This window comes from Silurus aristotelis, assembly GCF_946808225.1.
Source record: "Silurus aristotelis genome assembly, chromosome: 4".
NCBI classification, from domain to species: Eukaryota; Metazoa; Chordata; class Actinopteri; order Siluriformes; family Siluridae; genus Silurus; species Silurus aristotelis.
In genome coordinates, this window is record NC_139577.1 from 31674690 (window position 1) to 31698967 (window position 24278).

The following is a 24278-nucleotide window of genomic DNA, read 5'->3' on the forward strand; positions in this document are numbered from 1 at the left end:
CTGCTGGAAAGTGTGGGATGTAGGGGTAGGGATGTGCATCTCTATAACTGAGGTAATGCGATTCACATCTCAAAGCATAGCCAACGATACGATACATTAAAGATACATATGAAGCAGCTACTGATACGATGCGATACGATTCATCCAAATGCGATGCAGTGCGATTTTAATTTGTTCCAATTGAATGAGAATCAACGAGAGGCGATGCAATGCAATATGATTGTATGCGATTTAATATGGTACAGATAATTGATTTTTCCATTTTTTTTTGGTTCACACAGACAGCAAATCAATTTTCATTAGCTATATATATATATATATATATATATATATATATATATATATATATATATATATATATATATATATATATATATATAATTATTTTTTTATTATATAACTATTATTATATTAATAATACAGTAATTTTTACAATAATATACAATTATACAATAATGTATGTGTATATATATTATATCTATCTATATTATTTCTATCAATAATTCTATTATTATTTTTTATTATATTACTACTACTACTATTATTATTATTATTATTATTATTATTATTATTATTATTATTATTATTATTAATATTATATCTATCTATATTATTTCTATCAATAATTCTATTATTATTTTTTATTATATTACTACTACTACTACTATTATTATTATTATTATTATTATTATTATTATTATTATTATTATTATTATTAATATTATATCTATCTATATTATTTCTATCAATAATTAGATTATTATTATTTATTATATTACTACTATTGTTATTATTATTATTATTAATATTATTAATATTATATCTATCTATATTATTTCTTTCAATAATTCTATTGTTATTTTTTATTATATTACTATTATTATTATTATTATTATTATTAGTAGTAGTAGTAGTAGTAGTATTTTATGATTCCACGATGTATTTAAAATTTAATATATTTAATATGCTTAAAAAATCCGAATTAAAAGAACCCTAAGTTAGAAAGGTGCTGCACGTTAACACGTGTATTCATTGGTGCTCTGAATCTTAAATCTCGCGAGAAAAGGTGAGATTCAACATGGCGGCGTCCTGCTGCTGAAACTTATTTTTCTTCTAAAAACTGTGCATTGAAAACTTCCGCAAATCTCCAACAGGTCAAAGAACATGAGAAATTATTATAATTATTATGGACAATTGCTTTGTAGAATATAGAATGGCCGAAAGTTGCAGGGATTCATTTAAAGCAGAGAAACAAGAGGAATACCTGGAGGATGTAAACAAGGACTCGGTCCAGGTGAGTTTATTACAATCCCTGAAGTGGATACACACAGAGTGGCCAGATGATCTATTAGTTTTGGATCAAATATCAGTGTGTGTAGAATATGTCTGTACATATTGTGTGTCGTTTTAAGGAAATACATGCATATAAGGCACATACATGCATATACATTGTATTCTGTAATCCTTGAAATAAATATTCCTTCTAAATAATTATATAGCAAATATTATTTGGATGCCTTGTATAAATGACCCACTGAAGGCTGGTGGCTTTGAAAATAGAGGAATTGTGTGATTTTGACTATTCATTTTAGAATAAAGTCATTATACTACGAATCATATTACGCATACCAGAGAAAGTAGAATAACCCCACCAATGCTGAGCTACCACTGTTGGGCCCTTGAGCAAGGCTCTTACCCCGCTTTGCTTCACAGTGTCATGGCCATTTGGTGCCACCCTCTTCTTCTGCATTTAGTATTTTAATTATTATTATTAATCCTTGAAGTCATATTTAAGTACAAACAAAAGGCAAGTATTTTGTACTAAACATGTCAAAATTGTGTCCAAAGTGTTGTTATCTAGCGCTCCCTTAATCCTCCTGTGCATTGAATTCACTTTCAGCTTCAAGGCAGTTGTCACCTTGGCTGTGTGTTTGGGGTCATTTACGTGTTGGAAAACTTCTTCAGAATGACACAGTACATGTTTTAATCCATGTTTCCCTCAACGAACTGCAGCTCTCCAGTACCAGAAGCTCTCATGCAGCCCCAGACCATGATGCTACCACCACCATGCTTCACTGTAGGCAGGACCCAATTTTTTTCTCTTTACCAGAGGGTCTCCACACATGCTGAGCAAGTTTTTGCTAGTCTAAAAAGACTACAGGACATGGTTCCAGTAACTCATGCTCTTGGACAGGTTGTGTAAAGCAGACTGTTTGTAGGCTTTCTTGTGAGCCAGCTTTATTACATTACATTTGGCAGACGCAATTATCCAGAGCGACTTACGTTTGTCTCATTCATACTAGATGTCGACCGATAGTGGCTTTCACAGGGCTAGGTTGGATCGTACCTGCCGGTGTGTTTGTGTGTGTGTGTGTATATGTATGTATGTATGTATGTATATATGTATGTGTATATATAAACCAATTAATAAACCGATAGTTTTTTTAAATAGACACTGGATAAAGAAACAAACAAACATAACACAACATAAAATAGCACTGAACTTTATTATAAAAATGCAAAACATTAAAACTCAGTACTGAATAATAAAAATGATAATTTGTTTAGTAATTTCTTTTTTTTATTATGTTAAGAAATATTGAGGAAAATAAAAGACATTTTAACTGGAACAATATGATGGCGTTTAAGTTGCATGTAAAAAAAAGATTTGTCGCAATATGAGAATAATCACAGAATTGTGAGAAACGTTTTGCTATTTTGCATTAAATGGAGGTGGAGGATTTGATTAAATCCTACTTTAGGTTAGGATTGAACTCTTTTAACTTATCGCATCAGCAAGGGTAAATTAGTACATGAAGCAGTTAAGTAGGATACTTCATTTATTCATAACAAAATGTTTTGACATATATTGAGGAAATTGCCTCTTTTGTGCAGTCTGAAGTATATCCAAAGTTATGTCTGCGTGCTGTTTAAAGAGGAATGTTGTTTCGCAAGCAACTATGAGGCTGATGATTAAGGAAATTGACTTTATTCTTGTAGAGCTGCGACTTTATACTCAGTGCTACAACTTTTTTTCTCAGAATCTTAGATTTTTAAAAACTAATTTAACGTGGCAGTAAAACGCAGTTTTAGAAAGAAAAAGTAACACTCAAAATTAATAAAAACATGCAGAATTAATAAAAAAAGACACTTTAATCATACAGCACGTGGCTTTAGAGTTTCGCCTTTAGAGGCTTCTATATAACGCAACCCGGAAAAAACTATCGGTATGGATTTTTGCAGATAGTTCTAGTAGCTATCTGTGCTGATTAATCGTGTTGACCTCTAATTTATACAACGGAGCATTTGAGTGGAAAAGGGCCCTGCTCAGGGGCCCAGGAGTGGTAGCTTGGCAAGGCTGAGATTTGAATTTCTGACCATTTGATCATGTGTTAATTTTGGCCTACCACATGGGTAATACAGCTGAAATCCATGTCCAGTACGACCTAACAGTTATTTCTGTCTCTTTTTTTCCTGCAGAGTGAAACGGCCGCATCTGGTTCCCTTTACGCAAAAAACGATCACGGTGAGATCAGTCCCGAGATGGACACGGAGCGAAAGTACTACTGCTCGCTGTGTGGTAAGAGCTTTACTCGAAAGGGCCATCTGAAGCAACACCATCTGATCCACACCGGAGAAAAGCCTCATCGGTGCCCGCAGTGCGGGAAGACATTTTCGCAGCAGAGCAATCTTAAAAACCACCAGCGCACTCATAGCAGGGAGAAGCCGCACGAGTGTTCGCAGTGCGGGAAGAGTTTCACGCTGCAGAGCACGTTCAAAAACCACCAACGCATCCACACGGGGGAGAAGCCGTATCACTGCCAGGAGTGCGGGAAGAGCTTCACGCTACAAAGCACTTTTAACAACCACCGCCGCATCCACTCCGGAGTGAAGCCGTTCTACTGCGCGCGGTGTGGGAAACGTTTCACGCGTCACAGCACGTTCAAAAACCATCAGCGCGTTCACACCGGAGAGAAGCCGTACCTCTGCTCGCAATGCGGCAAGAGTTTCACGCTCCGCAGCAGTTTACAAAACCACCAGCACGTTCATAACGGGAAGCTCCACCAATGCTCGCAATGTGGGAAGAGTTTTTCCCAATATAGCACTCTGAAACACCACCAGCTTACCCATGCGGTAAAAAAACCGCATTCTTGCTCACATTGGGGGATGAGTTTCCAACAACTGAGCCGTTTCCAAACGCATCAGCGCGTTCACACGAGAGAAGGGACGCACCAACGCTCCCAATGTGGGAAGAGTTTCCGGAAATCGAGCACCTTCAAAACACATCAGCGCACTCACACTGGAGAGAAGCCACATTCCTGCTCGCAGTGCGAAAAGAGCTTTACGGAATACAGAGCTTTCGAAAAGCACCAGTGTGTTCACACTGAGCACAAGCGTTACCACTGCTCACTGTGTGGGACGAGCTTTACACAACACGCCGGCGCTAAACCGCACTTCTGCTCCGAGTGTGTGAAACGTTTCTGTGTCGGCGTAATTAAAAAAGAATCTTTTTTTTTTTGGTACAAGAAATTAAATCTCAAAGGTTTTCCCCCTATAATTTATACAGGGAGCCCCTGACCAGCTAGACAACAGATCAGTATGGGGAAGTATATTGTAAATTCTATATAAAACTATAACAAATTACAATACATAATTTAGCAAAACAGCAATTTTCATTACCGTACTGTATAAACGTTACAGTATATACGTATGTGGCAGGGGAAGAGCGGTGGATCGCGAGCGGAGTACAGAGCTGGAGGAAATGTGCGGTAAGAAGGGCACCTGTACTGATGAGACTAATCGGTGCACTCTGTTACAGTGTCTGGCGACGCCGTAAAAAGGAAAAAGACGAGCTAAAATTTACGGTGGCCGAGAAGTGCAACAAAAATGCACACATCCGACAACAAATGAACAAACCCCCAAAACACATTACCAAAACCAAAACACACGTTAATCGAATAACACAAACAAATCTGAAAATTTGCACAAATCAGAAAACACTAACACTTCAAACATGGCTATAGGATATAGGTATAGTTTGTGAATGGAATTCCACTCATAGGACGAGGCAGCTGTCATTCAAGACAGATGAAAGTTTAAAAATATTGTGTGAAAAATAAAATCGTGTGTAAAAATATTTCAAGTTGCACTATTGGATTTATAATTTTTTTTTTTACGTAAGTGCAGAACTTTGCACATACAAGAAACATACTTATAAATTTTATAAAAAGAATCAATCTCCCACTTTCTGTATCTCTTGAATGACAGATGTCTCTCCAATGAGCAGTAAGTATTTTATTCACAAACTATACCTACGTTTTCCGGTTTGTCTGAATTGTTATTGTGTTTTCGGATTTGTTAATGTTTTCAGATTGATTTTGTTTTCGGATTTATTCATTTGTTTTCGGCTTATTATTTTTTTTTTCCCCATTTGATTTCTGATTTGTTCATTTGTTTTTCAATTTGTTTTGTTTTCTTGGTTGTTCATTTGTGTTTGGATGTGTTTTTTTGATTTCGGATTTGTTATTTTGATTTTGGATTTGTTTTGCACTTCTCGGCCACTGTAAAAACTGGGCTTTGCAACATCGAAAATACAGAAAAAAATACGCACTCTAACACAGACAGGTGAACCCTGGTGACCGCTAGCGAGAATAAGGCATCTCACAAGGCATGAGATTTGTACATCCTCGCAGCGTCCCAAAGTATCGTATGCTGCTACTTTTGCCTCCCATGCAAAATATTTATATTTTCACAATTTTGCTGTATTGCTATCGTCATCGTAACATCAAAAAATCATAATTTGAACCACCGGGGACTACCTGTACACAACGAAGTGTAAACCTTATGAGGGCTTTCTGCTGAAAAGCAGTACCTGATGTGTCCTTGATCTTCAGACCCAGCTTCCCAGTGGTGGTCCTGATTTGAGTGACATGATCGGTCCTGGATATTTGAGTTTAACTCTCTTGAATAGTCTTTCCTGAGGTCAAACTTGTGTTAAATGTTGGCAAACATGCATTTTATAGAACAGCAAGTACTTACATTTATGGCATTTAGCAGTACAAAAGTGCTTTTCAAGTCTCTACCTATGAATACATCAAAACTGGGTTATGAGGTTGCAGACAAAGGAAACAATCAGCCCAAAAGTTAAGAGGAATTATAGCACTTTTTTATATACATATAACAAACAGGGATGATAAACTAGTTAACAAGTTTTAGGAAGAGGTAAGTCTTCACCCATCGTTTGAGGATGGAAGCCATTGACTCATTTGTACGGACATCTAATGGAACTTCATTTCACCACCTCGGTGCTAAAACAGAAGAGGGTCATGATGTAACTTGACCTACCTCTTACCCTTCAGGATCACAGGAAACCTGTGTCTTAAACCAATAAAGAAAAAAGAAATAATGCAACATAAATACAAACTTTTTGAATAGTTTGTTATATTTATACTACATGCACTGCAGGCTGTCATTGTTTCTTGCATTTCATTATGATCTGCTTTATTATCAGGAATCATTTACTAAAGAGGAAATGACCAAAATGTGTTATGTCAGTTATTCATTGATCATTTTTTTGATTTTTAGACTGTGTACCGTATTCCAAAATATACACAAATGCTTAATTCTATTCAATCTATCAATCTATACAAAATATCCTGCACAAAATACATATTTGATTTTCTGAACCAGTAGTGATTCTGCTTTGTTTTTTTTAGAAGTATTAAGTAGGATTTCATCTGCTGTTTATCATTAGTGTATTGTTTATAATCTAATTTGCAAATTTTTCCAATATTATTATTAGTTGTAGTAGTATTGGTAGTACAACCACAATTCTAAACAAACAAAATGGGGATGCTCTGTTTTAGATTAAAACAGAATGCAATGATTTTTAAAATCTTAAAAAGTAGAGGTGCCCAAACTTTTTCCTATTAAAATCAAACTGGATTGAAGGCCATGGGCTGACAATAAATGTTGCATTATACCAAGCAATATATTATAATTAATGTTGCCATGGTTTCTCACTTGACAAAATGTGAGAAACTAAAGCAGGAGAAGTCGTTTCTTAATGAAAAAGAAATAACTACCACGTTCCTCCACTGCACAGGCATTAGTTAAGCAGATTAGAAAGTCACATTTATTTATTCATTAATATTTTTCTTAATGAATAATTAATTTATTAATCTGCTTGACTAATTCAGTTTTTCAACTTCTAGTACAGTGAAACTTGTACATTGTATTACATGTACATTGAGAAACAATAGAATTTATTGTACAGTATTTTACTATTTCAATGTTCAGTGCCTAATACAGCTATTTAGTGACCTCTAATAAAAGACATGGAGCTGCTTCTTATTTTTCTTTACTTTTTTTAAATTATTATTATTTCAATCCCATCACTTCTCCATACAAGTAGGAAAGACTTGTGGCCGAACTGCAGCAAAAAAAACACTATGGACTAATTCTGAAGAATGACAAACCGAAGAGACTTGTTTGGGCCAGGAAACACAAGAGATGGACATTTGATCAGTGGAAAACTTTTCCTTTAATCTGATGAGTCTAAATCTGAGATTTTTGACCGTTAGACATACAGAGGGTAAATGGACAGTTCCTGATTGTGTGGTTCTCACTGTGAAAGTTTGAGGGCACATTAAACTGGCATAGCTTGTCACTGTCACAGCATTTTGCAGGTACATGCCATCTCGTTTGGTTTGAGCTTAGTGGGATCATCATCCGTTATCTAATAGGACTATGACCCCAACACACCCCTGGGTTATGTAAGAACTACCTGTTTAAGGAGAGTGGTGAAATTAAATTGTCAATTGACCTGGCCTCCACAATCACCCGATATGAATCCATCTGAGGGGGTTTGGAATTGAGTTGGACTGGAGTGTGAATAAAAAGCACCCAACAAGCACTTAACTCCTCTGGGAACTCCTAAATATGTCTGGGAAACCATTTCAGGTGACATGGTTTTGTAATTTTGGTGTCATCAGTATTAATATAGAATGTTGAAAGCAATAAAAAATAAGGAAAACACATTAAATAGCACTGTGTCCAAACTTTTGACTGGTACTGTATATCGCTTATATGAAAACATACAGTATATGAGAACTACTTATAGGAAAAAGTAAAGTTGGTGTAACATTTTTGTCTTCCTAATTAGCTCCTTAGTGATAGAAGTGGCTTCTTAATGGGAAAATGTTCCATTTGGTATTTAAATAAGTTTAATAATACGAGTTCCCCCTCATTGTACAGTCATGGGTCGCTTCCTGGAGCTCGGAATCCTGAAATCTCGCGAGAGGTCGTGAGATTCAACATGGCGGCGCCCTGCTGCTGAAACTCTGCCCTGCTACTGAACACTGTATTTACTTAAAACAAACAGACTACCGCAGAAATTCTTATACAATTTAAAGGCAGAATAATATATATATATATATATATATATATATATATTATAAATAATATATATAATTATGTATATATAATGGCGAACATTTGCAAATCTGAGAATTCAGCTAAACTCGAGAACCAAGGAAAAGACGAGTCTGTAGACAGCGAAGATGTAAACACAAGCTCGATCGAGGTGAGTTCACTGTAATACAGATCAAAATCCAAACAATGCTTACTTAAAGTTATATATTTATGACGGTAAATGCAAAAAAAATCGTCTTTACACCTTATCAGAATCGGATGTCATATAATCATATAGTATATTATGTATAAAGTCGTGATAGTTTTGTAATTCTGGTTGGGACAATCTTTCCCTGGGCATAAATGATCTGAAACCTGAGCTAGATAGATAAAAATAATATTAAATACGTGTTTTAAAGATGTATTTACATTCCCATATAACTGATTCTTAATGCAATATGAGGAACATGATGATGATGTGCCTCCTTTATTATTGGTGTATTTTTTGTATTTGTAATTATGATTGCAACCTGGTCTCCTGATACCGTGTTCTGGTTTCAGACCCGCATCTCGAGCAGCACTGGGGTTATCAAACCAGCTGCAAGATTCCACAAGACTTAGGAAACATGGGAGACTCATGTCAAGGGGTTTTTATTCCTGAGTGGTGGTGATCACAAGTTGCTTTGGCTGAGCCCCCTTTTCTGATCCTTGTACACCTTCTTGACTTATAGTTTGCTCATTCGAGCCTCTGATCAAAGCCTGGCGTTGAGCATTTCCTGCCAAATCACTTCATCCATTCTTTTTCCTTTCCACATGCTTTCTTTGCAAATTCCAGCAATGTTAGGATGCTGGGGTCAAAGCGCAGGTCAGACAGGATACATCGGAGCACAGGGGGCTAAGGGCCTCGCTCAAGGGCCTCGCTTAAGGGCCCAATAGTGGGATGTTGGTGATACTGAGGTTTGAACCCCAGACCTACCACTTCCCTAGAAGATTATATAAGATTCTATCAATAGAAGGTATGATTTTCTGTAGACTTTTGTTGAACTACTCTCTCAGACATTTTGTATTCTTTTCCCTGTTTGCAACAGGTACTGTAGATGTTAAAGTAGTAGATAATGTACTGGTGAGAATAGATTTCCCTGACCCTAGGGGTGTGCTATATCGACCAAAAATGATTTCCGGAAACTTTTTTGGATTTTATCGTTAACGATAATTAGACAATATTTTGCCGAGTGTGTTATTGTGCTGGTACCCTTAGGACCACCATGAACAGCTGCCTCCTACAATTTTTGATTTTCTTCATATTGTTCGGTGATCAGTTCACATCCGTGACAGAAATTAAACTTTTCCAACAAGTTTAAATAGATTTGTACATTTTATGGGCATTTTTTTTTACCTTTTCTAAAGGTGTGCATCATCTTTTGAGTCAAATGCTTACATTTAATCAGTCAGTTAGACTGATTAGACAATTATTATTATAATTTATTTTTATACTTAACAATTATGTTGAAAACACACACACACACAAACACACGCACGCACGCCTGTTCGTCTCGACCTCCCTGATGAACGTTACCTCCCCCGGACAAAGGCAGAAAAACGCACACTGTAACTATAAGTGCGGTGTAAGCAAATGGTTACCAGGTGGTCATTGTGCTGAAACTGTCACTGCAATGCAAAAGTTTTATCGATATGTAAAAGTCTCAAAGCTCATCAAATATTAAGCTCCGCATGAGTTCAGTGACTCGGATCTCATCGGTGGAGAGATGGGGGAAAAAAATCGCTACGAATAGGAGAATGAGTCATTGTGATTGAACCAAATCTTTTAAACAAGTGATTCATTCCTGAACGAAATACCATCATTTTGCTAAGACACAAAACAGTGCTGTGGCTTTGTTTGAAATAAAATCGAGCTAAAACAGGCACCGTGGTGTCTAAAACTTAGTCTCTTAAAATGAACTAGTTTTTTTTTTTAACTGTTGTATAAAATTAATATTAAGTTCCCTGGTGGTCTAGTGGTTAGGATGCGGCGCTCTCACCGCTGCGGCCCGGGTTCGATCCCCGGTCAGGGAACCAACCCCAGCCATTAGGGTTGCACAAGCCTTAGTGCCGGTCCCAAACCCGGATAAATCGGCATCCAGCGTAAAAACGTGTCAAATCAAACATGCGGATGGTCCGCTGTGGCGACCCCTAATGGGAGAAGCCGAAAGAAAGTTTGTTTGTCATAAAATTAATATAACATTTGTAATAATGCTGATTTTGGGAGAAAAAAATTGCACTTTTTGTTATCGGTGAACTATTTGAAATGATATAAATGTACACATTTTCTGCACCGAATCTTGAAAATGTTCTAAATGCATTCTTAAAGACTAAATGCAGTGAATGAATGCACGCCACTAGACATCACGTAATATATGCGTGCACTGTGTAGGTGTGTTTGGTTTGGTTTTTGCGAAATACTCGATCATTTCATTGTTAAAACAACTATTAAGATATGATTGTAGACAATATTTATATAGATATATATCGCACACCCCTACCTGATCCCTACTGCCGTTGGTTCTAGGGTTTTACTCTGGTGAGTTTTTAGGGCCAGGGGTGAAGCCGAATTTTTCTGGCGTCAAACCCCTTCTCTAGTCACGCCTGGAACCTGCACCAGAAATGGTGGATTAAAGACTGAAATCTGGTTCATAAATCAACTCTAAATCAACTGTAACATTTCTTTTCTCCCTCCAGAGTGAAATGTCCTCATCAGGTTTCCAGCACACCCAAACCGAAGGGATCGGGGCTGAACCGGGCAAGGAAATAATTTACTACTGCTCGCTGTGCGGAAAGGGTTTTTCCCGAAAGGGTCACCTGAAACAACACCATCTAATCCATACGGGAGAAAAGCCCCATCAGTGCTCGCAGTGTGGGAAGACGTTCATCCAAAAAAGCAACCTCAAGAAGCACCAGCGCACTCACACGGGAGAGAAGCCGTACGTGTGCTCGCAGTGCGGCAAGAGTTTTACGCGTCACAGTCCGTTTAAGAACCACGAGCGCAGCCACACGGGGGAGAAGCCGTACCGGTGCTCGCCATGCGGGAAGAGTTTCACGCTGCAGAGTTCCTTCAAGCGGCACCAGCTCATTCACAACGGGGAGAAGCCGTATTACTGCGCGCAGTGCGGCAAGAGCTTTACGCGGCACAGCAATCTAAAAAGCCACCACCGCGTTCACACGGGAGAGCAGCTCTTCTGCTGCGTTCAGTGCGGAAAGGGTTTTAGAGAATTGCCCACTCTAAAAAACCACCAGCTCGTTCACACGGGAGAGAGGCCGCATTTCTGCGCACAGTGCGGGATGAGTTTCCGCGAGCTGAGTCACTTGAAAACGCACCAGCGCATTCACACCAGAGAGAAACCGCACTATTGCTCGCAATGCGGAATGAGCTTCCGCGAGTTGAGTCACTTGAAAACGCACCAGCGCATCCACTCGGGGGATAAGTCGCACTACTGCTCGGAGTGCGGCATGAGTTTTCGTGAGCTGAGTCACTTAAAAACGCACCAGCGCATCCACGCCGGAGGAAAGCCATATTACTGCTCCCAGTGCGGCATGAGTTTCCGGGAACTGAGCCACTTAAAAACGCACCAGCGCATTCACACGAAAGAGAAGCCGCATTACTGCTCGCAGTGCGGGATGAGTTTCCGAGAGTTAAGCCATTTGAGGACTCACCAGCGCATTCACACCGGAGACAGGCCGTACCGCTGTACGCAGTGCGGGAAGAGCTTTAAACAGCACAGATCCTTCAAGACGCACCAGCGCATTCACGCAGCAGACAAGCAGCAACTCAGTGTGGGATGAGTTCAGTACGTGTGTGTTGGCTTATTAAGAAAAAAACCTGGCTCATTTACACGGAACCGAAGGCGTATGCTCACAGCGTGGGTCTCGTTCACGTTAATCACGTGTCATATATCAAATGACTATCTTAAACTAAACGTAACCTACTTACCGAAGACCTGGTACAGACACAAGCTTCTAACCGAACATCGCAAACCAGAGGATTCCGGACTATTTTTCACATGTGAACAATGGAGGGGTCATTCAAACACTTTTATACGTTCAGTGACTTGATTTTAAACGTTGTACAGGGTATATAATGCATCACAGTGTAACCGTTCATTTACAACCCGTTCAAAAGTTTTAGCGCAATCCGTTATCATGAACTAATCCGTTTTGATTAGCGGCTTTTGTTCGTTTTCGAATGATGTACGCAGTTATATCTCGTTACAGAAACCGTTTCTGTTCTAAACTATTGTTCCGATGGTTGGACTTTATAATATTCGTCTTCTAGTAGCTTGCAGGAGCATTTTAAAAATTGGAGGCCCAAATGAACAAAAATGTCAGATGCACCCAATTATAAAAAGTTGACAAACAGTATTCACTCAGGAAACCCTGGGAATTTTGAAGGTACAGCTGATTTGCTTCCTAACAGATCTCCATAAAAGGCTCATGCAGAACAAAATGACTAGCAAAAAAAGTATAAAGAGAAACAGAGCGTCTTCAGCTTTTGCTGTCTTGTAAATGCAGGACTCTGTCTATAGCTTTGAAAGATTGTTTGACTTGAGCATGAGTTTATGCGAATTAGTGCAAAATACAGTACAGAACAAAGGATTCCAAAATCGGTTTATACACAGACATGGTAAATTATCTTTTTTTTCTGTTGGATGAGTTGGATCTAAAGTGTATATAAAGAGGATTAAGTGGCAAAAGGAACCGATTTATATCCCTTTTTACTTCTTTCCAACTTAAAAAAAAAAAAAGACCTCCCTCCCTCTCTCTCCCTCTCTCTCCCTCTCTCTCTCTCTCTCTCTCTCTCTCTCTCTCTCTCTATATATATATATATATATATATATATATATATATATATATATATAAATAAATAAATAAATTGGGGCTGTAGCTATCTTTTAATTGAGGAATCGAAACATAGGTACTTTTTCTTTATTAAAGAGCAATACTAAATATAAAAGAAACATAAGACGGGTCTCTTAAAATAAACAAGTAATTAGTTTCCTTTTGAGAAAAAATTAAATTTTATTGCTGAAATTGAATAAAAGAATGCCTGTGAAAACGAAACCCATTTGGTGCATTTAATTGCCATATTACATCAAAATGCAGATACAAATATATACAAATCATAAATAAAATCGGAATTGCGAGAATTAAAGTCGGAATTAGGCAAACGTATAAATTTTTTATGCGACGGAAACAGGCTTTCATATCAATCATCTTCTCCCCTCGTCTATTCTGCATCGTCTTCTGTGTTTACCTGTCCAGAGTGCTACAGAGTTTAGCAGGTGGTGCATCAGTTATAATGGTCCGTGGGGAAACATTGCTCCATGTGTATTTAAATAAATCTTAAGGCACATAATTTTCCTTGATAATTTTTTTTTTTTATTCGAATTACTCGAATTGTTTAAGCCCTAATATATTATATATATGTATGTTTCCCTTCTTTGCTGACTCTTGCAGTAATTATTTCGGCCATTTGCTTACAGCTACCATATACACAGAACGCTCTGCCTATTTTTTCTTTTAATTAACTATTGAAAGTCTTATTTGTTGTAAAATATATTTAAGTTGGCTTGCTTTTTTTCCTTCCTTCTTTTTTGTCTGTATTTAATATTTTATTAATGCCATTCTTATGTTAGTCTGAAACTAAATGATTGTTGAGTAATTCTCTCCTAAATGCACTGGCAACAAATAAACACTTTCTTCATGAAAGGTTATTGGCACTTGGAGTTTCTGCAATATTATACCATAGGGTTGTGCATCTTCATAACTAAGACGGATATGAAGCAGCTACTGATGCAGTGCGATATGATTCGCTCCTATTACGATGCAGTGTGATCCGATTTCGATTCTTTTTGACAAAATGCAATTTAATGCAATACAATAAAAAAAATATGATGCTCTGCAGTTCACTTTTATTTCAAATCATACATTTAGTTAAGTGTCGTCTGACTTAACTCATTGCCCTTTCACAAACAAGCCTTTGTAATGCAAAAAAAGGACAAAGGTTTATTAAAAACAGATGTTCTTTTGCTGTTCTGTGTGCAGGAAGACACAGCTCTACCTCTGCCATGTTAATCTGTATTCTATGTGACGCTCAGCATAGCAAATAGCAGCAGCGGTGTTGAGAGAACGATGCAAAATACTGATGTGAATCAATGAATCTTACCATTCCCAGTGTTGTGCTAGTTACTAAAAAGTAGTAACTAGTTACAGTTACTCGTTACTTCATTCAAAAAGTAACTCAGTTACTTTGTTGATTACTTACACCAAAAAGTAAGTTTAACGCGTTACTGTTAAAAGTAACTTTTTTTTAAAGAACGTTCTTTATTGTTCCCATTAATGCCCTTTTTCTGCGTTATGGTCTACAAACATAAAACTGACTTAAACACAAAGTCATTTTTAAACACTATTCTATTAAAGTCAGAGCAGCACAAACTGAATATATCACAAGGATTTCTGAAATAAATAACAAAACAAGCTGAATAATATATTCACAATCAAAAACTAAAGTAGCTTCTGCTGTTGTGTTGAGCTCTTAAAAATGTTCCTTTCACAGCTGAAGTATGAAAACTATCAACAATGTAGAACAGAACACCGGGTTAGCTTCTAGCTACTAGCTTCATCGAGGCATGGAGATTCTGGAGGAGCTTCAACAGATTGGAGTTGCTGTTTATCGCAGTAGATACGTGCTTCGAACCAGAAAGACACAGCTTACATTTGCCTTAAAAGTCTTTGTCTTTATACTCAACTAAAGTGAAATAAAGAGCATATTTCCACTTTGAGAAACTCGTCTTGCTCTCGCCTCGACTCACCATTACTGCCGCACAGACATGAATAAATAGAGACACGCCCACAGTGCGTCTTCTTCACGTTTACAGTGGTTCATCCACCAATCCTACAATGCATCGCTGCTGTAAACAGGTTAGACTGTAGTCTACACTTCAGCCCAAATTCATTCATTTAAAAAAGAAACGGGTAACGCACCATACGGTAATGGAGATACTTTATTTAAAAAGTAACGCGTTACAGTATTAGTTACTGTCAAAATTAACTGCGTTACAGTAACGCGTTATTGCCCAACACTGACCATTCCATATATATGAGAGAAAATTTCGTAAAATTCTCTGTAAACATTACAGAGATTCTTCACAGAGATTCTTAAATTTATACATTTATTGAATATAAATGATTGAATGTGCAAGTTTAATGCCTGTTATTTCATCTCTACCGAGTGAGCCTGTGGTGACAATGGCAAGAAAAAGCTCTCAGATCGTATGAGGAAGAAACCTTGTGAGGAACCAGACTCAAAATGAAACCCATCCTTATCCAAGTGGTACCGATTGTCCGTTCATTACAGTTCTATCATTGTTGAAGTGTCCATTGATTCAGTGCCTAAATGCAGAACTGTTCATGCAAATTGTAGAAGATTGTTCTCATTGTTCTCAATCCATTCTTATTGTTCTTGCTCAGAGTTGCTCAGTAACTTTATAGATCTTTAGGCCTTAATTAAGGATTAATAAATATACATATTGTAACATAAAATTTAGACACTGTACAGTGTGAACAGTGCAAGATTAGCTATGACAGCATAGCTAACAGGGAGAGCCAGAAGGTAACATACACATATGTTCTAGATAGACACTTCCTCTGAAGCCACTACTTATAAACAACTTCATACAAAATAACATGGAGTAGTGACGGTCGTCTATGAAAAATCTGTTCATTTTGAATCAAGTCTTGATGTGACTCAGTCCTTAAAGAGTGATTCATTCATTTTCTACTGGATGCACATGAGCAAAGCATCACAAAATCCCCGTAGTTTATGTACAGGAAACAATTTTGCAGTTCATCTCTCTCGACTATTCTAGTCCGAGTCGTTAGTTTTTTTATTAGTGACTCCCATAAACGTTATGCAATGCATTACACAGGAAACGGAATTGAGTAGTTCGTGTCATAAATCCTTGGGTCCGAGTCATTCGTTCTTTTGTCATGTGACTCCCATAAATGCTACACAATTCAGAAGATCAGGGGTTTTTTTTTTGGTCCAAATCTTGACATTATTGTTACAATTATTGAGTCATGTGATAAAAGGACTATTGACAATATAGAGAGGTGAAGATACTCATTCTGTTTATCAAATTTTGTCCTTAGCTGCATTGTCATATTTTCAATATTGTCAAAGTTGGTTAAAAAAAAAAAACAAGTCACTAAAATGACCCGATCTTCCCATCACTAACATGGAGTAGAAAAGTTAAGTAGCAGGCATGTGTGGTAGTCATTATTAATGCCATTATTTATAATAATAACACCTATATTTATAATAATGAAAATCAGTTTCATGGGTAAATCAAGTGACTCAAAACTCTGTGGGTAAACCCTGGATAGATGTCAAACCGGCACTGTAGTACAACACTAGTATGATGTGTACAGTGGTGAGCTGGCAAGGCTTTCTCTGCTCAACCAAATAAGAATCACTGACTTATGTTTAATATCTTTTTTTCCATGAATATGTAATAAATTATTCCCAATAGTCAATTCTCTACATTTTATAGCTTTTCTCTCAGTTGCACTGCTTGAAGTAGTGTCTGTTTATGTTAGAGATTTGTTATTTGAGAGATAAAATCAAGAGACTTTGCCTTCAGAGCAGGGGATAAGACGGGCTTAAAGACAGTAAAGGGCCAAACTGCACACGCCAAGAAAATTCACGGCCACTTTCAGGACAGTGGAGACATGTGGCAGGGCATCCAGGTTATCACAAACTACAAACTACTGCCTGTGACCATGACACCTCCCTCCCAGATGCGCTGAGCGACTTCTACGCCCAGTTCGAGGTGCAGAACAACATGGCGGCAAGGAAGAATATCCCTCCTCCCAGTGACCAGGTGCTCTGTCTAACCACAGCTCAAGTGAGGAAAACTCTAGAGTTCACCCATGAAAGTCTGCTGGACCAGACAACATTCTAGGCAGAGTGCTCAGGGAATGTGCACAACAGCTAGTGGATGTCTTCACCGACATCTTCAACATCTCCCTGAGCAGCGCCATTATTCCCGTGCCGAAGAAGTCTACTTCCCATCGTAATTAAGTGCTTTGAAAGGCTCGTCATGAGGCACATCAAGACCCAGCTACCACCATCACTGGATCCCATGCATTTCGCATACCTTCCAAACCGCTCCACGGAAGATGCCATCTCTACGACCCTTCATTTGGCCCTCACCCACCTAGACAACAAGGACTCGTATATACGAATGCTGTTCGTAGACTTCAGCTCACAGTTGCACAGTTGGTGCAACCAGATAAACATAAATTAATGCGAAAGATTACATTCACCTTATTGCCTCAAGTTCAGCGGTTTTTTTTCTTTTTTTGGCCACCACTCACACTAGGGAATAGTGACGGGCCATTCATGAATGATTCGTTCATTTTGAATGAGTCCTTAATGTGACTCAGAAGAGCAAAGAAAAGCATCGCAAAACATCTTTTAGACGCTATGCAGTTTTATATTATATATACATTTTCGGAATTATAGTCAAAGTTAGTGTATGTAGATGTGTCTGGGGATCTGCTTATTAAAATGTAACATTTTAGTTGATTTCTGATCATTCATTCATTTTCTCCCGCTTATCCGTAATTCGGGTCGCGGGGGCAGCAGTCTAAGCAGGCCCCCGCCTTTGACTGCTGCCCAATCCTCACAGCACCGTCCCTTACGGTCCCTCCTGCAGGTGGTGAGCCCACGGGAAGGCGGCCCCACGTCACTCCGACGTCACGGACCTTAATATTTCCCTCGTAAGGGACCCCCGGAGCATAGAGGGTTAAGGGCCTTGCTCAAGGGCCCAAGAGTGGCAGCTTGGCGATACCGGAACCCCAGACCTTCCGATCGGCAACCCAGCGCCTTAACCGCTGGAGCCACCATTTCTGATCAAAGTAACATAATGAACCAAATGACTAATTAATTCAAGATTCATTAATTTTGATGAACAAGATTCAAAGAACCAAGTCACTAAAATGATCCGATCTTCCCATCACTAGTAGAGACCCATCTGATTTAAATAACCTGGTTCTTTCACAAATTGTAAATTACACTTTTTAGTTGTTCTAAGTTGTTGTTAGGAAGTAGGTGACTGAGTCGATAAGGAAACTTCCTTCATTGTCAGAAACAGACTCAATTTCACGGGTCCTGATTCCTGGCTAATCCACCTGAACCGTGGGATTCAGCGGATCTGTTGGGAATCATAAGTCTGCGGATTCTGTGAATTCTAAGGATTTGGTGAGTGCCCTCTAGTGGAATTCCATGGCAAAAGCAGGCAGAATCCTTACTGACTCACTTGAATTAAGTTACTCATGAAACTCAAATCTGTTTACTGAATGATTCATAATTAGTAAACAGATTTCTCATCTCAAATTACTAGTGGGAAATATATCTGGGTCAGAACTTTGTCCAGTGTCCAGTTAGGCGTTTGTGCTACCTACAATGCCACCCACTGGCATGGAGGAGTATTTTTATTACTTTGCCAGTCACTACATCCCAGGGACACTTGCCTAACAATGGCAAAATATTCTCAGCAATTAAATAATAATTTATTTGCACCAAATAATGTAAAATAGATCATTTCCCACAGCAGACCTGATGCCCTCTCATGGCATTCTGGTTGAAAATCACTGCCTTAATATGTACTCGGAGTGTTTTGGCATGACACAGTGTCTTAATGACCAATATGTGTTTGGTGGGCAGGTTTTTTAATGATTCATTATTCAGTCAGTTTGGTAATATCTTTCTATTCAGCTGAAAACTGAAAAAATTGCACATGGGAATAAATGGTGCTCTGGACTCATTTGTATGCACTAGATCTAGTTGGCCTAAGGGCACACTAAAGAATTTTGATACAAAACTTTATTTATTTTTTTTTTTTTACTTTCACTCTGGAGCACTGTAGATCGGCCTCAAATGGATGTGGATATACTGAGTGTTTAATTCATTCTGACAAAACCAAATTAAACCACCCCTTAAACCACCCCTGGCAGTTCAGAATGACTTCTGATTGTAAAATGTCAGTATGATGTATTCAAGACATAAAAAGGCCAGGCTGGAATTGCTACCTGTCTCTGTTGTCCATATTTGATCCAATCTAATACCAGGTGTAATCGAGGCATATAACTTTCTAACATTGTGTTTCTGCTTCTGCTACAGAGTACAATTTCTTTAAATCGATGTCTTGATACTAATGACCTTTGAAAACACATTCATGAAGTAATTGGAAAAGAAAGAATTCACTACTGAATGAACATTTTGTGTCACCCAGATGTGTATGGGTTCCCTTTTGAGTCTGGTTCCTCTCAAGGTTTCCTCCCTATACCATTTAAGGTATAAGAAAAGAAGGTTTCCTTGCCATAGTCACCCCTGGCTCATTCATTAGGGATAAACGTATAAGGAACAAACTTATAGGCACTAAATGTATACATTCCACCTTTATAGCCTCTTTACCGCTGTTAAGCTACTTTGGGAACACTGTCCAGTCACCTTTACATTTATAGCATTTAGCAGACGCCCTTGTCCAGAGTGACGTACAAAAGTGCTTCGAGTCTCAATCAATGAAATAATCTACACTGGTTCTGGATCTTAAGATAAATCAGCCTACAACTCTGTTGAGAGGATTTTTATTTTTTTTTTTTTGTAAAAATTAAAGCAAACCTGGAAAAGTGTTAGTTTAAGTGTTTCAGGAAGAGGAAGCTTGAAAATAGCCAGGGACTCTGCTTTTCGGACATCTAGGGGAAGAGCCTTGAAGTGTACTTACCTCTCATTCTGAGAGAAGGTGGCACCAGTCGAGCAGTGCTGGAGAATCTCAGACAGCGTGGTGCAGTGCGAGGAGTGATGAGGTCTCTGAGGTAAGATGGTGCTGGTCCATTTTTGCCTTTGTAGGCAAGTATCAGTGTTTTGAATCTAATTCATGCAGCTACCGGAAGCCAGTGGAGGGAGCGCAGCAGTGGGGTGGTGTTGAAGAACTTGGGCAGGTTAAAAAGTTCACACAAGAGAGAAGCCGAATGACCACTCAGACTATAGGAAGAGTTCTGTACAGTACATTCACACAGGAGAGAATTTTTATTACAGCTGATAGTGTGGGAAGAGTTTTACACAGCAAAGCAAGCTCAAAATACATTAGCTTATTTACACAGGAGAGAAACCAAACTACTGCTCACAATGTCGAAAGAGTTTTGCTAAAACATAGCATCTTTTACCATCAATTACAATGGTTAAAAAGCCACATCTCTGCTTTTAATAACAGTAAAAATGACCAGTGTTCACATAGATGAGAAGTTATAATGCTGTTCACAGTACAGGAAAAGTTTTAATGGATCGGGTGCTTAAAAAGACAGCAGTACATTTACACAGAAAAAAAGTCGTATTATTGCTCATAAGAATAGATGTTTACTCACAGTGTGGAAAATGTTTCTATTATTTATTACTTGAATACTGCTATTTTCTGCTACTTGAAGTGGATTAATCAGGGGCACAAGCCATCTTGAAGAAATATATATATATATATAGGTGGAAGTTTACTTGAGTAACGTTATTTGAAAGGTATGAGTTTGAATCCCAGCACCACCAAGCTACAATTGCTAGGTCCTTGAGCATGGCCCTTAACACTGAATGTATGCTATCAAGCAATACTAATTGTGTTTAAAGGATTTGTATTTATAAGTATTTTGTAGCTTTAAAATCATTTTTTAGGTAAGTAAATGAGACCTGAGCATGCATCTTTGGTCTATTCAGAAAGCCTGTACACAGCGATCTTTTGGATATCTGTTTGCTACCAACCACAGCAATTTCAGGGCAATCTCTTTTTTTCTATGTGGGGCCATCCTCGGCAAGGAGAACATCGGAATAGACCAGGCGGGAGCAGAGGGCAGATCGAATTCGGATCATCAAAACCTCATCAGGCAAGCAGGAGTGTTATGTAGCTGGATAGAAAGTAAGGAGATTGCACACACAGGGTACTTGTTTTGCTCTTAACGTGCAGCAGTTAAAAGCTCTTCATTATTAACTGAAGACCTGAATAAACAACAAGGATTTTGGCTAGACTTTAGAATTACATAATAATTGGAAGGAGAGACCATACAGTAGGGCTTCCCTGTGCTGTAGTTTTCATGATTCCAGGTATGAAGGAAATTAGATACCATTCAGTGCTTTATAGGTCATTAGAAGTATTTTTATTATCAAAGCTAAATTTTACTGAAAGCCATTACAGAGTAGATGAAATAAGGCGATATTATAAAATCACTGTGGTTCTAGTAAGGACCCTTACTTACATCCTGGAGCTTCACATTTACAGCATTTAGGTTACGCCGTGTCCAGAACGAGGTACAAAAGTGCTTTGAGTTTCTATCAATGAATAAATCTACACTGGCATGCCAAATTTACAACTTAGAATAAATCAGACTACTCTTTTGGGAGTTTTTTCTTAAAACAAAGCAAACTTGGATAGTGTTAGTTTAAGTGCTTCAGGAAGAGGAAGGCTTGTTGCTTGAAGATAGCCATCGACTCTGTTCGGACATCTGGGGGAAGTTCATTCTACCACCTCGGTGCCAGAACAGAAAAGAGCCTTGAAGTATACTTACCTCTTACCCTTTATGCACATACTACAACATCCAGACCAGATCATCTAATCAATGTAATAAAAGCTTAACAAATATTTTACATTATGCAATACAGTACTTCCTATATGTGGTGTAAGTTAAGAGCAAAACTGCGTATGGTCCTAGTAGAAGTAATGTTTAATTTATGTCAGAATTGAGTAGAAGGAACTTAATCAGACTCCAGTATCTAATCTGTTTTTCTCTTTAGTTTGCTGAAACATTGTATGCTATCAGCATGCCAGTGAAAACTAAAACAGTGTTTAGGAATAATTATTATATATAAAATATATATTAAAAAGGGCTTTTTAAATACAAGACTTTACTGAACATTCACATCTACTAACAGAACACAAATCAGTCAAATAAGACCTGAGCAGGGAAAAAAAACTATGCAAAAATGCAATTAATCAATAATAATAATAATAAAAAAAAAAATGATCTAAGGAATCACAAAAATCAAGCTATATAAGCAAAGAGCACAACCCGGACTGGACCTGATAGTAGGTCATATACCAGTTTAACCAGTGCTACTCCTATACTGTGATAAAACATGAAACCTGCCTGGATGTTTCCCTGAATGTTATGTGAGTATGCGGCTGACTGTTTTTTTTTATCTTGGAGATAAAATAGGTGGTTTGATATCGCAGGTCTTGTTCCTAGTTAACCTTGCTTCTGTATTAAATACAAATTTGTATTATCTTTAATGAAGGTAGAGAATTATGCTGATCTAGCAACACTAATATCCTCCCTATAGCTGAAAAAGCTTTCTGTCCATGCAGTGTGAAATATTATCATTTAATACAATTAAATTCCTGATTTCTATTTGAAAAACGGTACAAAAAATACAATAAAATCTAAGATTACGAGATTTAAGTAGCAGCAATACGAGAATAAAGCAGTATTTATGAGAATATGTACTGGTAAAGTCATTAGACGTCAAGCACCCAGATGTTCATTTCTTTCAGGGTCCATTTCTTTGATCATCATCCTCATAGTCTCTTAAGAAACAACATCTCCAATTCAAATAGCTTGCAGATGTGTAACCATCGATATGCTATAAACTTTACAAAAGAGCAAATTTCTGTCTAAATTAAGTTTCATACATAACCAGTGTCTGTTTACTAATTATCACCCTTTGCTGATGCGTCAAAACATTACTAAATCCCAACCTAAAGTAGGATTTAACCAAATCCTCCACATCTATTTTATGGCAACAGCGAAACGTTTCTCGCAATTCTGTGATTTTTCTCAAAATGTGCTATTTAAACTTTTTGCTACAATTTTGTTCTCAAAATATTTTGACTTCATTCTAGCAATTTTGATTTAATTCTCAAAATATTCGATTTCATTCTGGTATTGTTATGACTATACAGGATTGTTATGATTTCCTTCTCGTAAACGTAGATAATTTTTTTTTTTTTTTATGTATGACACAATCCAGTCTTAATGCGAATGATGAACCTGAATTTGTAATGACAACGTGAAATAAGTTTTTTAAAATCTTTGCAAATTTATTCAAAATAAACCAACGAAAGAAAAGAAAAAAAATTCATGTACATCAGTATTCACAGCCTTTGCTCAATACTTTGTTGAAGCTCCTTTAGCACCAATTACAGCCTCAAGTCTTTTTGAGTTTGATGCTACAAGCTTGGCACATCTTGGGCAGTTTCTCAAATTCTTATTTGCAGAACCTCTCAAGCGTCATCAATCCTGATACAATGCTGTCTCGAAGGTCTACAGCCAATTCCTTGGACGTCATGGCTTGGTTTGTGCTCTGACATGCACTGTTAACTGTGGGACCTCATATAGACAAGTGTGTGCCTTTCCAAATCATGTCCAAGCAGCGGAATTAAACACAGGTGGACTCCAATCAAGAGGTAGAATCTTCTCAAGGATGATCAGTGGTAACAGGATGCACCTGTGTCATGGCAAAGGCTGTGATTTTGTTGCTTTTTTTATTTTTAATAAATTTGTAAAGATTTTAAATAAACTTTATTCACGTTGTCATTCTGGTATATTGTTTGTAAAAATGTGAGGAAAATAATGAATTGAATCCATTTTGGAATAAGGCTGTAACATATGCACTGTGACACAAGGCTAACAAGGCTAACAACATTATTAATAGACTTTAACACACATAGATTACAGCACATTGAAATTCTTTCTTCACATATCCTATTATTTAT

General features: G+C 37.6%; 2 protein-coding genes across 2 annotated transcripts; both read left to right on the forward strand.

The window, feature by feature from the left end:
* The first annotated feature begins 1073 nt into the window (after positions 1 to 1073).
* On the forward strand, positions 1074 to 5116 carry LOC310724563 (uncharacterized protein). Its single transcript, XM_083538786.1, has 2 exons — positions 1074 to 1294; positions 3481 to 5116. The coding sequence occupies exons 1-2, from the start codon at positions 1187 to 1189 to the stop codon at positions 4576 to 4578; spliced, it is 1206 nt and encodes a 401-aa protein (XP_083394912.1). The 5' UTR covers positions 1074 to 1186; the 3' UTR covers positions 4579 to 5116.
* A 3190-nt stretch (positions 5117 to 8306) lies between these two features.
* On the forward strand, positions 8307 to 13224 carry LOC310725620 (uncharacterized protein). Its single transcript, XM_083540615.1, has 2 exons — positions 8307 to 8584; positions 11149 to 13224. Exons 1-2 carry the CDS (start codon positions 8486 to 8488, stop codon positions 12247 to 12249), a joined length of 1200 nt encoding a protein of 399 aa, XP_083396741.1. The 5' UTR covers positions 8307 to 8485; the 3' UTR covers positions 12250 to 13224.
* The last annotated feature ends 11054 nt before the right edge of the window (positions 13225 to 24278 follow it).

Bases quoted from the DNA above. Each gene is read 5' to 3' on its own strand.
- LOC310724563 (XM_083538786.1), top strand. From the start codon at position 1,187: ATGGACAATTGCTTTGTAGAATATAGAATGGCCGAAAGTTGCAGGGAT. The intron at 1,295-3,480 runs GTGAGTTTATTA...TTTTTCCTGCAG, and splicing joins TAAACAAGGACTCGGTCCAG to AGTGAAACGGCCGCATCTGG.
- LOC310725620 (XM_083540615.1), top strand. From the start codon at position 8,486: ATGGCGAACATTTGCAAATCTGAGAATTCAGCTAAACTCGAGAACCAA. The intron at 8,585-11,148 runs GTGAGTTCACTG...TTCTCCCTCCAG, and splicing joins TAAACACAAGCTCGATCGAG to AGTGAAATGTCCTCATCAGG.